The following is a 16990-nucleotide window of genomic DNA, read 5'->3' on the forward strand; positions in this document are numbered from 1 at the left end:
GCCACGAAACAAACAGCACTGTTTGTGTTCTAGCAACAAATCAAGGATTATCCAGAAGGGTGATATTATTGCGCCATTATTATGCAATAAATTATTTCTCTCTTTATTTTCTGGCTGTTAAAGCAATTGCATCACGGTCTCACATACCCCTGGTTACGGCTATGTAAACGGTATGTCGGTTGTTGATATCTGTTCAGTACCACTATTCACAACAGTCTTTGAAGGCAGCACGTTTTCGCCTCCAGGCCCAGGCACATAAAGGCCTCACACCCACGATTCGGAGGGCCGGTCACATTCCTGTTTGACCAATAGGAAGGCGGATCCAGGTTCCCTAGAGGTGCACCAAGCTGGCCAAACACAGCCTATAGCATACCGGAAGTTAGGTGTGTTTACTTTCAATATAAAAGCCTTAATCCTACCCTATTTGCTATCACTTCTCATTGTGCTTTGCCATAAGTTAGTTTCTTTGATTGCTCTGAAGTGACCCGAGCAGGCAGGCAGCCGGCCATCATGTTAGATATTGATATTTGGTTGAATGTAGGTTGTGATGTTGGGTGACCGAAATTCAATGTCAGGACAACATCTAACTTTGTGGAATACTGATGACAGCTGACGATGATATTGTTTTGGCTTTAAGTTGTGTTGTAACCAAAATCCAACCAAAACTTAACGTCTGTCTGACATCTTTCTGAGGTCACCCTGACATTCAGATTTGGCTATGGACAGTAGAGGCATGTCTCTACCAATGTCTTGCTGAATTGTCCCTACCAATAATTTACCCATCTCGAATGACCTTGCAGTAACTATGAGTTGCTGTTTTCTGTTAAAATGTTTATGTTTATTATGTTAAAGAGTGAAAGAGTGGGATGTATGATCTGGCAAACCTTAACTTCAAACTGCATTACACATTGTTGACCAGCTGCAGCCCAGCAGTAGCAAAGTTGGTGAGTCTGAAATGGTAATTATTTAGTTTAACGGTTTCAAATGTCAGAATTGAAAATGTAAATTTCAGTGGTTAAGTGTTTGCTCATTTGTGAGGCGGTGAGGTGAGCTACAGGCTCTCAGGTGAGCTCTGATGTCACAGACACATGGACAGGTGAGCTGCAGGTTCTCAGGTGAGCTCTGATGTCCTTGGGAAAGATCTTGTGATAAGTTCAAGAGCTTAATGAAAAAGGATACATGAATAAGTTTTTTTGATATAATTCAAAAATGAAGTCATAAAACTCTTGAGTTGTGTTTCCCAAAGAAACAAAATGAAAAGACAGAATTTAAATATTGCAGTGTTTTGTGCATTTTTTTGTAACGTTGTCTTAAAAATCTATCACCTCAAGATTTCTATTAATTAAAAAAAAGAATTGAAATTGAATTGATGCGGTGCATTTCGTCTTATCCTGAAATCCTCTACCGGATGTAAAGTTGTATAAATTGTGTTTGTTCGCCTCGAAAGGAAAACAGTCGGAGCATTTTTCGTCACTGTGCTACATCTGGTAGTAGTATCCTCAGCGGCCATATGTAATTTAACCTCATTCATTCATTTTCAGACGCGTTTTGCTTCTCTTTGTTCACAATAAACTCCGTTTCTTTTACGGCGAGGAGCTGCGTGTTTCTCTCCGCTCAGTCATTCTCCAGGACGTTTCCCAGTTTATGCCGTGGTGACTGTCCGTCGCAGGCTGGGTGGTGACAGTACAATGATCGAGCGACCAGAGACTGCGGTTCCCAGCATCGCTGTAAGTCCATTTTTCTGCGAAATAAGACTGACTGTGCAAGTGTTGACATCACTGTTGTTTTCAATGCGCTGCTAATTGAAAACCATATTTAACCGTACCCGTGTGTTGTTGTCCCTGCTGGTTTCATGTGTAGAGAGAACTGCACACCAAACTCCTTTAACGGTCTGCTAGTTTAAGAATATTTTGTTTGTCTACAAAGACATATTCTTGAATAAGATATCACTCAGACCGTCTGACAAACTGATATACGGTACTGATAATTTCGGCACAATTTCATGTCTTTCAGTGATTGAAATACAGTAGATACCATCATTTTAAAGATGTAGCCTATCACGCCTCCCTTCTCTGTAGCCTCATTCTGATAAAATACGGTTTGGGGGGGGGGGGGGGCGAAAGCTATAACACAATTTACATTTTGTTGCAATAGATTATGTGTGGCGGATACTGTGTTTATACGTAAATTACGAAGAGATAACGATATAATGTAGTCTTTTAGATGGCAGGCTGACTTGAGGGTTCCCTGAACGTTACACAGAACAGCATTTTTACCAGGGGTACGTGGTCTGGTCTCAATTATGGCTCATTGTAGTTGGGGGAAAAAACGATGGGCTGTGATAAATTCTTGTTCAGCAATGTTTTCACACCGACCATGTTTGACAATGTTACTAGTGAAAGAATATATATGAACAAAAAAATTCAGCCCAGATGACATGTGTTCTGCTGTGTCAAAGTCCCATAAGAAATCTCGCGATTTAGATCACCAGTAAAATAAATTCGGAAAAAAAAGGGAATTAAATGAAGTAAAACATTGCTTTACTTCACTTTTACTGCAGTTGATAGATGACAACAGTGACTGGGCCACTCACAGACTGGCTTGTTTTGTTTAAGGCTTTTTACATCGTCACTTACTTTTAGCACTGACAGCTTAGACTGGGTTTGTACTGTATCTGTTTGATACAGTCTGAGGTGATTTGCGTGACATTAGGCTACACCAAGGGGTGGATGAGCACAGTGTGCTCAGATGGAGAGATAGTGAAGACACAGTGGGCACAATGTGCTCAGCTGCTAAAAATAACAAAAGGAAGAATTACACAAGCACCATTTTCAAACAATTCATGTCCCCTTTCTGCAGCTTTAAGTAATGCAGCATTTATTACACAATTAATATTGGATATGTAATAAATGAAGGTTTAAAAACAGCTGATGGAAGCGATGACAGGGCCCCAGCTGCTGAATAGGGTGGTGGACTTGGCAATATAGATGATGTCAGTGAACCAGGCAGCTACTATCACCACTGTGTGGATGGGGGGGAGGGGTTAACATGAATGGTATGGACTGACTAGCCTTCCTTTTTCTCACCACCCATTACTTCCCTCTTTTAAGTCCCCTGCCTGTTTTTCTCTCCATTACTCACTTTCTTGTGAAAAAAAAAAGAGTTATTCATAAAACATTTCATAAAAGGCAAGTGATATTGCAGCATAGCATAGGAATAGTATGATGGATACAAGTGTTGTGTTGCTTGTTGTATGCACTGTTGTTTTCTGCAGACAGGGCCAAAAATATCCAAAATTTAATATCTGAAATATACAATATTATTGAATATCAGCCTGCCGACACAAGATCTCTGTAAATAAAAGGGTTTCTTCATTCATGCCGTCATCAACATGCATACAGTATGTTGATGCATTCACACTCACACACTGTTTTACTCATGTAGCACACTATATAATCCAGAGACTCCCACCTACACACACACTCACACTCACACTCACAGAGCTTTCTCCCTAAGAGCTGACAGCCTGCACTACATGCATACACACACACAGAAAACTTGTATGTAGGTGGATCAAACATGGAAATGGTGGAAAGTGCTTCAGGCTTGCTGGGAGAAGTTCTGCCTGCTGTCGAGCTGCATGCATCACAGAGTATTGACGAGGCCAATAGATTGTTTCCTTCTCTATTCCCGCAGCCTGCGTGTCCATAACGTCCACTGGTGATGTTGTTGTGTAACCCACAGTTTTCTGAATGTCGTACTCAACAGTGGGAAATGAGGAACATATGGTAGAATATAGAGTTAGGCTTGTCATTGACATTTACTAAATATCAATATTGGTCAGATGGTTGGTCAGATACGATCTTCAAACTCCGGTGTGACAGAAGTCCCTCGTTGATTACAATTGTTTTTTTTTCACTGTGATGCTGCCTTTGTGCAGTATCAGACTACGGTCATGTCAATAAAGCTTCTTTGAATTTGAATTTGATTCCAGCTACAGACACACAGCCCTGACATCCTCACATAATGTTTTATTGTTCTTCAACAATAATATTTAATTGTCCAATGGTAGGAGTGTGTGGTAATGTAAGGAGTTCTCCTAAAGCAGTGTGTGTGAACCTGGAAGACACAGAATACTGGTAACTTTGGCAACCTCCAACTCGTCCAGGGGCCGGTTTCACCAAGCTGTGTCAGACTGGTCTGTAGTGTTGGTCCAGTCTTCATGTTGCTCACAGATCAGTCTGATGTTTGTCAGACTGTTTCACTCAAATAAAGACTGACTCATTTTAAGATAAAAACATTAGACAGTCCCAGGCTAACTCAGGTCTAAGACCAATGTTACCATGGTAACATGGTAATCAGTGACACCTGCGCTGACCAGTAACACCCAACAACAAGAAACAGGACAACATGGCTCATAATTGGTGGCTTGCGGACATTGTCATGGAGAGAGCAGTGATTTTTTTATTTTATATTTTTTTCCCCAAATCAGATTATTCCTTTTATTGTTACACACTTCATACACTCTTGTAACTGTTGAATTCTTCCAAAAGACAAATATTTTCTGCTGGAGTAAACAGAGCTGAGTGGTTACATGTGGTTTCTTGGTTTTATATTGAAAAAAATCTTAATTTACCCAGAATTCATTGTACCGCAGTCTGGCTTAAGATAGTCAAGAACCAAACTGCTTTGTGCAACAGATGAATTTAGACTCGGTCTATCAGAAGTCTGGCTATTTGTTATATCTAAGACATGTTCAAAGACTGTCTTTGTGAAACCAGCACCAGATCATTTGTATGCATGTCCAGTTTCAAAAATAAGCATTGTTTTTATGTTGCTAGGAAACAGCTTCCATGCTGTTTTGTGTTTATAACTGAAAGACAAAAGTTAAACCCTTGTCGTGAATGATGATTCAGTGCTGATACTCACACTTGCAAAAGACATACAGCATGGTCGAAAGTATGTAGACACCTAAACATTACAGCCCAGCTATATGTGGCTGTTGAACATCACATTCTGAAACCAGGGACATTGATCAGAGATTCAACAGCCTCCACTCTCCTGTTGCAGTCGTTGTACACACTTGTTGTTCATGTTGCAGCATTAACAGATGCTTTCATTGGAACAAAAGAAAAAAAGCATGTAAACTGGGGCATCCACATGCTTTTGTGTACTTTCTCCCAACATCTTTGTGCACTTGACTTTATTGAATCCATGAAGCAAATAAGTCAGACTTCTTCAATAACCAAGAAAATGTATGTTCTTCTGATTCAGTGAAGTTAATGTTCGTTTATAATGTGAAGCTTTCATGTGTTTTTACACAACTTTAAAAAAGATTTAAGAGCAGAGGAATTGAGTTGTTAAATGAAATGACATGTTGCAATGTTGCAGTGCACATGAGCTTGATGTTTTCCCTAAGTATGGATTTAGACTGAAATTGGGTCAATGGCCTGTTTCCTGTGATAAATGTATGTTTATGAATCTGGTCTCCCTCAGTGAGACTGGTTTCCTTAAAGGTGGGTCTGAAACATTCAAGAGTCCCACACAATTAACTTACAGTGGATAACTTCCCCCATATAGTGACTTCACATTCTTGTCACACACACACACACACACACACACACACACACACACACACACACACACACACACACACACACACACACACACACACACGTTTTTTTGGGAGAAAGTGAATGCAGGCGAGAGAAGAAGAGTTTATATTAACTGTTTAACAGATTTTTGATTCAAAGTTTTTTCACCATTAAATGAAAACCGGATAATAGTACGGCCTGAGTCAGTGCTGAGTGCTGTAACTACTATTTGCCTTTCTGGTAGACCATGCTTGAACATATTTGAAAATGCTGCTATTTACAGTTTTGTTCTTCCAGCCAGTGTTTTTGATCACATATAAAAGATATTCATAAAAACACTTTTGTTTGCACTTGAAATGGCAGTGACGTCTCTTTTTGAGATCTTGAGGTTTTTCTGAAAACAATGATGAAAGATTGCCATGTGATAAACACTCACGAGCCATGCTAAAACTGTTCCGTCTCTTCCAACTGTCTGATTTCTATTTCTTCAGTCCAGTCGATCAGACTTTACATCAGGATTTACCCAGAGAAGTTGGTCCTTAACTCCATGCAGAGCAGACTCTGTTGGGTAACCCGTGCGTCTTAACTGGTGACCATCAAACTAACCTCAGCGTGTTGTCCGACCCACAGTGCGGCACTGAGTCAGTGATTCTTTTCATTTTCAATTAATCTGCCTATTACTTTTTTTTATTCATTGAAAAATGACCTAGTCTCAAAAAAAAACTTTCCACTGTCTTCAGATCTCATTTAGTTCAACCAAAAGTCCAAAACCCAAAGAAATTCAGTGTATAGATACAGTATATACAGTATTACAAAGAAAAGCAGCAAATCCTCACTTTTAAAAAGCTGGAAACAGTGACAGTCAGATTATTTATTGTTTCAGAGTTTTTTAACTTGTGGAGCAGCTATCTGATTAATAGACTTCATTCTTTCAACTTTATAATTCCCATTTATATCTCATCACAACCTTCTCTGGTTCTCTGTTCGCTCATGGAGGAGCTCAGTCTGTGTCCTTGTGCGATTTTGAATCAGTCTTCATTTCAGCTGTAGGTAGTTTTGTACCTCTTCTATCAGCACAGCGTGGCAGCTTTCCATCCGTGCCATGCATGACAGAGCCTGAGAGGCCCGCAATCAATTGTGTTTGCGTCATGTAGCGTGCAGGACAACGCACAGTGACTGGAGGGGAGGGGATGGGACGGGAGGGGCAGGGGTAGTTATCTGACAGCAGGCTGGGAGATCGAGAGAGGCAGAGGGAGGAGATGGGGCAGGGAGAGGAAGTGATGAAGAGATACCACAGTGGTAAAGAGAGCGAGCAGCTGGAGTAAAGCCTGGCTGTGGTCTGGACTGAGATTCACCACGACCGGTCCTACATGAGGGACATGATGGATATGATTCAACACGTAGGGAGATTTGATCTGCTTGTTTGTGTCACCTCGTCTTCATCCACTTAGTTTTAAGTGTCTGAATTTGTGCTTTGAAGAATAGATTCACTTCATTCATTGGCTTCCATAACTGTTCCGTTTTAGTTAACTTATTTAAATGGACTTTGGCAGTGTTGACTCCACTTCCTATTCCCATGCTCCTCGGGAAAAGCCTGTTATTTCTTTCTGTGAGTCGGCCCTCACCTCTCTTCCCTCTCAAAACAGCCCTATTCCCCTCTTGTATTTATCCCAGCTGTACTTCACTTCAAAGGGGCTTTGTCGCTGCAGGACACAGAAATGCTAATTGCAGGTTCACAGAAAACAAGATTTTTGTCACTTTTTATGCACATAATGTGTTTTCTGTGTGTACTGACATTTTTTCTGCTGTGTATTTGTTTACACACACATCATCATCTCATGCTGGTACAGGCTGATATTCTGTGTTAAAAGATTTCATCTTTTTAGAGCTAGTATTCATGCTTTGTGACTCCTGCATTAACAGAGTTTGTGTGCGAGTGTGTGTGTGTGCGCGTGGGTGTGTGTGTGTGTGTTGTGTGTGTGTGTTTCCCTCCAGCAGCGGAACCTGGAGGGCTATGTGGGCTTCGCCAATCTTCCCAACCAGGTGTATCGGAAGTCGGTCAAAAGAGGTTTCGAGTTCACATTAATGGTTGTAGGTAAGTTGGAAAATCTACATCTGACCCATGAATGCGGACTTGAGTGTGTTTGTGTGTGTGTGTGTGTGTGTGTGTGCTCCTAAGCCACTCCTATGTATGCACACCTGTCCGTCTATCTGCGTCCGCTCGTCAGTGTGTGTTTTCATTCTTGTGTGTGTGTGTGTGTGTGTGTGAGGGTCACCAGCGGAGGTTGAAAGGCGGTGAAAGCATGTGTGGCATCCAGTGCACTCAACTGCTCCGGATGATGAGCTGACAGTTTAAAAAGCAGTTTCTGCAGAGCCGTGTCGCCCTCTGTGGCTTTTACAATATCTACAGAGTTGCTCAGTGACTAAGAATGTGTGCATGTGAAAATATTTCTTGTGAGAGCTGGATTCCCGCAGTTTCCCAGGGGAGTTTTCTCTCTGTATCCCAGGATGCACAATGACCTCTGTGTGTTTTGGATGATTTGATTTGGAAAGTGAGCTGTAGGACGTTGCGTCAAGTATGAATGAACTCATATGCAAAATGTGGCTAACAGCATTACAGAGGGAGGGAAGTGGACAGAGGAGTGGAGGAAGCTTTGGTTTGGCTGTCTGCATGGACAAACACACACACACGCACACACTAGTTTAGACATTAGATCAGTGTTGTAATGACATATTGCACCATTCTCTGGGGCCTGTAATGAGTAGATATGTCTTTGGATCTATTCAGCCGTCACACATTTCTGTGGCTTCTTTACACTTCCTGTGCACACTAAGTGTAGGCTGAGTGTGCACTGGTCACTTGTACTAGATAAAAAAACTTAAATGTTAGATTGAGACTCTAATGTTCCGTTTGATTGTGACGTGTCCGTATTGCACTTCTCTGATTCAGGATTTCCCCATACATAGACTTTACTTTGGCGGGCCACCCAGGTATATGAAGACAGGTGGACAGCTGAGGGAGAGGCAGAAGCAACATCGGGGAGTTAAAAGTTCACTATGCATTGTTTGCTTTTCCTGTTCCCTGCAAAGACAGTCAGGCCTTAAAGGATAGGTTCACAATTTTTATGGTGCCCATATATGAACATTGCAACAGGTTTTACTTGTTGTAATTACACCTCATGTTCATACTGGCCATTAAGAGATCCATTTCCAAATCAGTTTCAGTGTTAGTGATTTCATAATCTAGTAAAAATTCCAAAGTTTAGCTGGAGTTAAAGACCCTCCGATGAAAATCCAGTGTTTAACCTCATTAACATCCATATGATGTTTTTATATAACACAAGACATATGATGAGTGAAATAATCATCAACACCATGACTGAGTGTTTCCACCTTGAACTGCAGTGAACCAATGACAGTCTCATAAAAACAGATTCAGACAGCCAGGGTTTCATACGTCACAAACCTAAGGAACCAATCCTGTCAACTTGTGGGCCGGGGGGACGGGGCTAAATAAACCTGAAACCTTGTCAGTACAGACAGCTTCAGACCCAGTTTCTATTCGTGAAAACCCTGTTCAACTAAATATGAATCATAGCAGAGGATTTTTACAGAGTTTAAAACACATGTAGAGGAACTCTAAATCTCATTTTCTTCCTGTGCATGGACATGAAGTGAAGGGCATTCCACAGGGTTCCATCGTAGGTCCGGTATTGTTTACTATAATTTTTAAAAACATTGGCAGGTCCCATAATACATGTAAGGAACTATTAACGTTCCTCTCCAGACATCGCTCCAGGCATCACTTCTGCAGTCTGATTTAGACAAACCATCTTATCTTCCAGAGTCACACAAGTAAAAGTTAGTCTTTTATTTATTATCTATTTTTTTTTCCTTTGTCTTAAACTCAGTTCCAGCTATCATTTAAACTGTTATAAAAGATCATAAATCTAACTGTGTATCTTGTGATGACCCCGATCACTTCAGTGAAAGGAGACATTAACACAGAGAGGCGTCCAGCCTTTATTATCTCAGCCTGAGGCTTTAGCTTCCTGTTTAGTAAACAGCCACTGTGGAGGAGTAGCAGGAGGGAGACAAAGACCAGCAGAGTGATGGAACTAGAGAGAACCACAATTAACTAGATCCTGTTTCAAGCCTTCTCACACATAGGCCCCTCTGTCTGTCTCCCCAGCCTTCTTGGCTCTCATCCCCACATACCCCAGCTGTTCCAAATTTCACACATAACAAGTGTGAGGAGCATACCAGTGTGTTCACGACTCAACACAGTGTACGCTTCTAGATGTGGATCAGAGGAAAGGCTCTCAGCTGGAGGTCGTTCATCTCACCTCTGGATGTTTTCTCAAAGTTCCACTTTTAATAAAAAACAGTTTTCATTTTCTGAATGAAAACTGAAGAAAAATATTTGTTGAAAATGTTTCAGTGTTTCCTGTGGATGGAGAGGTTTTTATTGTTTTAGATGACTCATCTTAAGTAGTGATACCCGAGTGATCAGCTGCTGATCATTATCGGCCGATTTTCTCGGCATTGAGAAGTGCTGTTTAGTGTAGTCCCGCCTCCCACCTGGTTGTGCCGGTGCACGGCAGATATAATGTACGCCACCTGCAGTGCGTGCCAAAAAAATTCGGCCGTGGATTGGCAGATCCCGCTCATAGATGATCGTGTTTTCAGCATCCCTAATCTCAAGTATTTGTTTCATTCATTCTGATCCACTTTGGTTTGTCGCCATTTTATCCTGTCTGGCTGTTGTTGTGCATGGTGTGCCTGCAAATGTTTCACAATATAAGACCTGTAAAGAAATGAAGGGTTTCTGTCCGCTGAAACACTTGGGGCTCTTTCTTTTTTGAAATGGCGACATGGTATGGAAACTAGGGATGGTGATATCAGTGATCGACGATCATCAGATGAGATTGCCGATTGCTCATGTCTTTGCAAATGTCAAGGCGATGTTTGACTTGTTTTCCCATTAATCTAATAGCTTATTATTTGCAATATTAAATTAATATTAAATTTGATTTGCCCCGCCACAGTTTAATGTATATAACCGCATATAACCATGATTGCAACATGCAGACACACACACACACACACACACACACACACACACTCTCTCTCGCTCTCTGATCAGCTGATTGTAATGAAGCTGCTTGTAAGTGTGTAGGAGCTGCTCTGTGATTTATGAGCGGAGGAGATGGACAGACAGACAGAACACGTCATTTACTTCAGTTTCTGATCCTGCTGCTTTGTGATGACGAATTTGTTTTAATATAGCCATAAAATGTATTTGTCATCTTACTGTCATCATATCCAGGAAAGAGAGAGAGGGAGAGGGGGATGGGGTTGAGCAAAACGGGACACGCTTGCATTTTTGGTCACTCCTCTTTCTCTCTCACTCACAGTGTAATCTAACGTACCAGACCACACCAGAAAATCGAATCAGCCATATTCATACATGCGTTTTTACCACGCTGGGATGCGAAGAATTACTCCAAGACAAGCTAGCCGGCCGGGAACCTGCTCGCATTATTCATTAGCTTAGCTTAGCTTTACTAATTTCTTTCTTTTCTCTCTACACTGGGCCCATTACTTCTTCCTGGTATTTTCTTTTTTTAAAACTCACTGAAGGCAGAAAAGAAGAGGAGCTAGCATGCTTGCTAAATGTCAGTTCGGAAGCTCTGTCACCAACACAGCTTATCCTAAAGATGTTTTTGTGCCATTGAATCCTGTCCACAAACCATTGTTCTCTTTGTGGAACCGTTTATACCCCATCAGAGATGGTGAAATAAACCCAGACGGTACCACAGCGCTAATAAACTTTGATAGCTTCCTCCATTTTGGACTCTCTTCCTTCAGCACTGTGAAGATCTCTTGCTAAAAATAATGTGCAGGTTTACTTTGCCATGCGTTTGAATTAGCCATTTGAAATACTAATGCAACTTGGCCTCAATATCAAAATGTATAAATAGTAGAGACTAATAAAATGTATGATTTCATCAGGTATGTGTGTTTCCACACTGGAGAGAAAAAAATAGGAGAAAATGATCAACTGAAACCTGAGCATACTCCAAACTGTCCCTGACACAGCAGCTTGTGTGTTTCCAGCCGGAATGAGAATCTTCAGAGCTTCTTAAGTTTAAAGTTTGTTTGTGCAGTTTTAGCAATGTGTAGACATAACATCCTGTCAAATGCGTCTATTCGAAATCATGTGAAGACTGTATACAGTGTGAATGGTGACATGTTAGGTCAGCCACAACCAAAAATAAAGACTGCACAGTTCATAAAAAATAACCACGATCACAAAACAATTTTCTAGAGAAGTGAGAAAAAAGGAAATGCCAGAGTTAGTAAGAGAGTGATCCGACCTGAAGCAGCCAGCTGGATCTACCGTATACAGCAGACTGAAGGCTGACTTCAGCACTGCTTTACTTGGAAGTGCTGTGAAGTGTGATAGCTTGGCTCAACTCAGAGGCCCAGTGTTGTTCCATTGTAGTTCTGGAACAGACAGATGGTGGAATATGAGAGGACTGGGCTGATGCCTGCAGGTAACTCCTTCAAATTCCAACAGCGCAGTGAGAGGAAGTCATCTCTGTGGCAACATCATTCGAATGTGAGAATATACCAAGAACCTGATACAGTCCCCCCCCCCCCCCAAAACACTGATGACTGCAGCATCAGTGTTAGTTGTTTCACTCCTTCACGCCTGCAAAGATTCGATGATGGGCGAGTTCATGTCGATTGCATCTCTGTCCGATTTGACCTGACTTGCTCTGATGTCACACAAACACGGGCAACAATGACCTCAGGAGATCAAGGTGTCTGCAGTTTTTGGAGCCAGCCACGGCACAGCTGGAGTCGCTTTATAGAAACTTTACGTTTTTTTGTTTTATCTGTAGATATTTTAAATTTTATGTGTCTGATTTCGCACAAAGGCAGTTTATTCTGTAAACAGAATAAATGGTGTGGAGTCAGTGATGCTCTTATCAGTCAAACAGGGTTCAGCTTAACTTACAGATAGATCTCATTGGCTGCAGTCTGTGACAGCTGTCGTCGAATATGAATATTACTGATTTAATTCTACGGGTTAGGGTTAGGCGACAATTGTCAAATGATGTTTAGTCCTGACTAGGTTTGTCACCAGAACTGATACTTCGGTACCAAGTCGATACCACGTGGCAAAAAAACGGGACAGTACCCGTTCTTTCATGGTACTGAAGGTATCGAAATTACCGACACGTGACGAGATTGATAGTCACCCTCTTAGGAAGCAACATAAGATTGACATCCTGTTCAGGGAGGCAGTTGAATGAGTGCTCGTCACGCCCGCTCGCGCATCAGCTTCTTCATTGCGCACAAGCAGGATGTCATTAACTGTCTGAGCAACTTATCTCATGGTGCAAAAGTTCCTTACTCACCTCAAAAGTGACAGTAATCTACCAAAAACACGTAAAAGAACATCAACACTAATCACTGCATCACTGGCAACATATGAGTGATTCGGAACAGGTTTAAGCACAGTTTCTCCAGCACATGCTCGGCCTCTGCCCAACTGAGGATGAGGAACGTCCACTACTGGTCTGCAGTTTAGCCGCAATAACAAATGGAAGATGGCCACAAGTTCAGGAACATAGCAAGAGTCGCGTATGGAAATATTTTGCTTCCGAGGCGGATGATGAGGGGTTGATTATAGACCCGCAAAAGCCCGTTTGTAAACGGCGCCTTCGCACTTTCCAAACCAGAAGTTGAAACGCTGTGCAATAAAAAGTTTACTGCTTATATTTTAGCAAAGTATTGTTTACTTTAAATACTTGAAGGCTACATGCCACTGTTCTTTTCTGCTATGTCCATATTATATCTATTATTTCCACATTTCTTTGTCTCAGGTCACTATAACTGAAAAGCTTTGCAATAAAAAGTTGATTGTTTATATTTTAGTACAGTACTGTTTATTTTAAATTCTTGAAGGCTACACGCCACTGTTCTTTTTTGTGTTTTTTATTCGTATTTTTCAATAAAGGAGTGAAATTGAAAGTACATGGAATTTATTTGTTTTTTTGTTTTTTTTACCGTGGTATCGAAATAGGTATCGAGAACCGTGGAATTTCACTGGTATTGGTATCGACTACTGAATTTCTGGTATGGTGACATCCCTAGTCCTGACAGTTAAAATGTCTGACAGAGCAATGAAAACTATTTTGTCTTGTATTTCTTTCCTCTTCCTTTTTGAATTTTGCCTCTCAATCCATGTTTTGAATGTTTTTTTAGTTTGTAGAGTAACATGGAGGTTAAACCATAAACGCAGACATGATGGTGACAGATCGCCTGTGTAGCGTTTCAGTTGTCTACTTGGTCATACAGAAGGACGTAGCTGAAATAGGACAAGCTGGTCTGATAAAATTTTATTGAGCAGGATCTGCCCTTACAGGATGCGAGTGTCTCTGTGACTTCCTGTACAGGCTGTGAAAACTGTCCGTCTCCACTGCAGCTTTTTTCCACTGCCCCCTGCTGCTGCTGCTGCTGCTGCTGCTGCTGCTGCTGCTGCTGCTGCTGCTGCCGCCGCCGCCGCCGCCGCCGCCACCTGCTCTCATTTGCTTTCCAGGTGACATGCTGTTCATCTGAGCCAAAGTATGACCAAACTCTCTATGCCCTAAAAAACAGAATATTTCATATCTATCTTCTGTGCTGTGTGTGTCCTGAAAGCTAGAACTATAGGTCTAAATATGTGGAATGGAATATTCAAAAGAAGTCTGGTTGCAGAACATGAGAGCATTTTGGGAAATACTTGTTGCCATTGCTGTTACCCAGTGTTAAAAGTTCTTCCAAAATCCCAGTACCTCATGTTTACAAGTTGATTTAGTCATTTGACCTGCTGCACTACAGTTAATAAAGAGCATCTTGCATTCAATAATGTTCTGTCTGTATCTGACGTTACTTGTTCTTGGCAGAAACTGATTCATGAACAAAGTTAATCTACAACTCGCTGAGAATTAGACAAGAAACGGAAACAAAAACAGCTGGAAGAAATTATGAAAACACACGGATAGCACACAGACATTTATAAAAAGGTAAGATAATTATTAACGATGAATGTCTGCAGTCCACCATCTAAATCTCCCTCTTGATGCTCAAGCATGCTAAAGAGATATTAATCCATTATCCCATGTCACAGCATTTCCTCTTCAGCTAAATCCAGACACTGGAGTCTGTTCAGTCTGTAGTATTACTGCAGAGCAAAGTTACATAGAAACCGTACACTTAGCTACATTTTATTAGGAACACCTGTACACCTGCTTATTCATGCAATCATCCAATCAAATAGCAGCAGTGCGGTGTATGAAACCAAGCACAAGCAGGTCAGGAGATTCAGTTAATGTTAATGCAGAATGTGATCTCAGTGACTTTGACTATGGCACCAGTTGTTGGTGTCAGACGTTCTCCTGGACATAAAAATTCCTGTAATGTCTGAGTCAGATGTGCAATTGTTAAATGAGACAAGCAAACAAAAATGAAAAAGTGGGTTAATCAGACATTCTCTGACGTTTGTTAATATAGGGGTTGGATTTTTTGGTCTCTTTACTGCTGGATGGTGTGGTTTCTGTGTACCTATTGAGAATTTAGGGAAAAAAACACTTCTCGCTCTTCTTGCAAGAGCCGATATTCACTACAAGTTCTTTTAATTGTTTAATGGGTCACCACTGTGTTAACACAAAAGTGACTTGAGAAATATCGTAACTGTAAGCCTTTTTTTACATATCTATCTGCCCCTCAGATTACATGTTGGTCAACTACAAAATGTTTCTCCCGTGGCCTGTCATATTAAAAGCTGTGGGGGAAATGCGGATTTTTTGAAAAACAAAAAACAAAAAAACACCAGACACAAACTGAAAACCTTACATAAGATAACTAACGAAATTGGATTTAAAATCTAATCATAGTAGCGCAATTCACAAGACCAAGAAAAATATAAAACTGCTTGTTGAAGGCAAGGGGGAAAATATGCAGGGCCATAAGAAAAATCAGATGTTATACCACAAGAAAGTTGAGTGAGTTGAAGTTAAGTGATGGTTAGTTTCGGAAAGTTAAAAAGTATCTGGTGGCCGCTCTGCATATCACGATCAATGTCTATATGTTATTTGCCTTGTAGCTCAGTATGCATTGTTCGTTTGTCTTCATCCCCACTGGCTAATCACTAATTGCACAACTGAGCGCTATTGAGTCTGTACACAAATGAGTTTTCATGGCTGAAACACAGACGTGACAGTCATACCCTTTCGATAAGTTGCTTGCTTCCGATAGCATGGTGTAGTGGTTGTTACGCCTGGAATGGAAGCAATATGACTATGAGGCAGGAATCACCCTAAAGAGTGGAATGAAGAACCGGTGTGGAATGGAATTTAAAGAGTCTGGTTGCAGAACCATGAAGAAGGCATTTTGGGAAAATCTTGATCAGTGACCCATATTTATATGGATATGTGCTGATTATAGAAGTTGAACTGAGCGAAGACCTGTTGAAGCATTTTTAAAGGAGGGAGTCAGCAGTTTTGGCTCAATTAACTGTGATAAAGGGGCCTATCCGGATTTTGCAGCCATAACATTAATACCAATCAGTTTCATTTGGATGTTAGCTTTTTCTGTAAACTCGTGAGGTTCATCCCAACTCCCACAAGGAATAAAAGAAGGGTTTCCACATCTATACAAATGGTGTCCTATATGTCCTAGATACTAAACCCGATACAAAGAACACGATGACACAGCAGAACAACGGCACAAAAAGCGAACACGAAGACGGATTGGAGAGATTGCACCTGACGCTGGCCCGCCACGCATCTCGTGGCCCGCACTGAATGGCCTCCCGTGTTAAAAGTTCTTCAATCCCAGTACCTCATTGTTTACAAGTTGATTATTCAGTCAATTATCGACTCTGCATGCACTACAGTTAATAAAGAGCTGAATTGCATTCAATATGTTGCTTGTCTGTATCTATGACGATTAACTTGTTCTTGGCAGAAACTGATTCATGAACCAAAGTTAAGTCTACAAACTCGCTGAGATTAGACAGAAACGGAAACAAAACAGCTGGAAGAAATTATGAAACACACGGATAGGGCACCATACAGACATTTTATAAAAGGTAAGATAATTATTAACGATGAATGTCTGCAGTTCCACAATTAAATCTCCCTCTTATGCTGCAAGCATTGCTAAAGAGATATTAATCCATTATCCACAATGTCACAGGCATTTCCTCCTTCAGCTAAATCAGACAAGCTGGTAAGTCTGTTTCAGTCTTTAGTATTACTGCAGAGAAAGTTACATAGAAACCAGTACACTTTAGCTAATTTTATTCAGGAACACCTGTAACACTTGCTATATTCATGACA

The 16990-nt window shown here is 41.0% G+C and overlaps 1 protein-coding gene across 4 annotated transcripts in view; it reads left to right on the forward strand.

The window, feature by feature from the left end:
- Positions 1-1468: 1468 nt before the first annotated feature.
- Positions 1469-16990, forward strand: part of LOC111238825 (septin-7-like) — a 78351-nt gene continuing 62829 nt past the window's right edge. For 2 of the 4 annotated variants that reach the window (XM_022768518.1, XM_022768520.1), the window contains exons 1-2: positions 1469-1727; positions 7590-7689. In XM_022768518.1, the coding sequence (XP_022624239.1) occupies positions 1689-1727; positions 7590-7689 (139 nt within the window). In that variant the 5' untranslated portion in view covers positions 1469-1688. The remainder of the gene's footprint in view (positions 1728-7589; positions 7690-16990) is intronic. The other 2 variants (XM_022768519.1, XM_022768521.1) reach the window with 1 other exon arrangement.

The sequence above is a fragment of the Seriola dumerili genome, unplaced genomic scaffold (assembly GCF_002260705.1).
Source record: "Seriola dumerili isolate Sdu_G_001 unplaced genomic scaffold, Sdu_1.0 BDQW01001690.1, whole genome shotgun sequence".
In the NCBI taxonomy this organism is placed as follows: domain Eukaryota; kingdom Metazoa; phylum Chordata; class Actinopteri; order Carangiformes; family Carangidae; genus Seriola; species Seriola dumerili.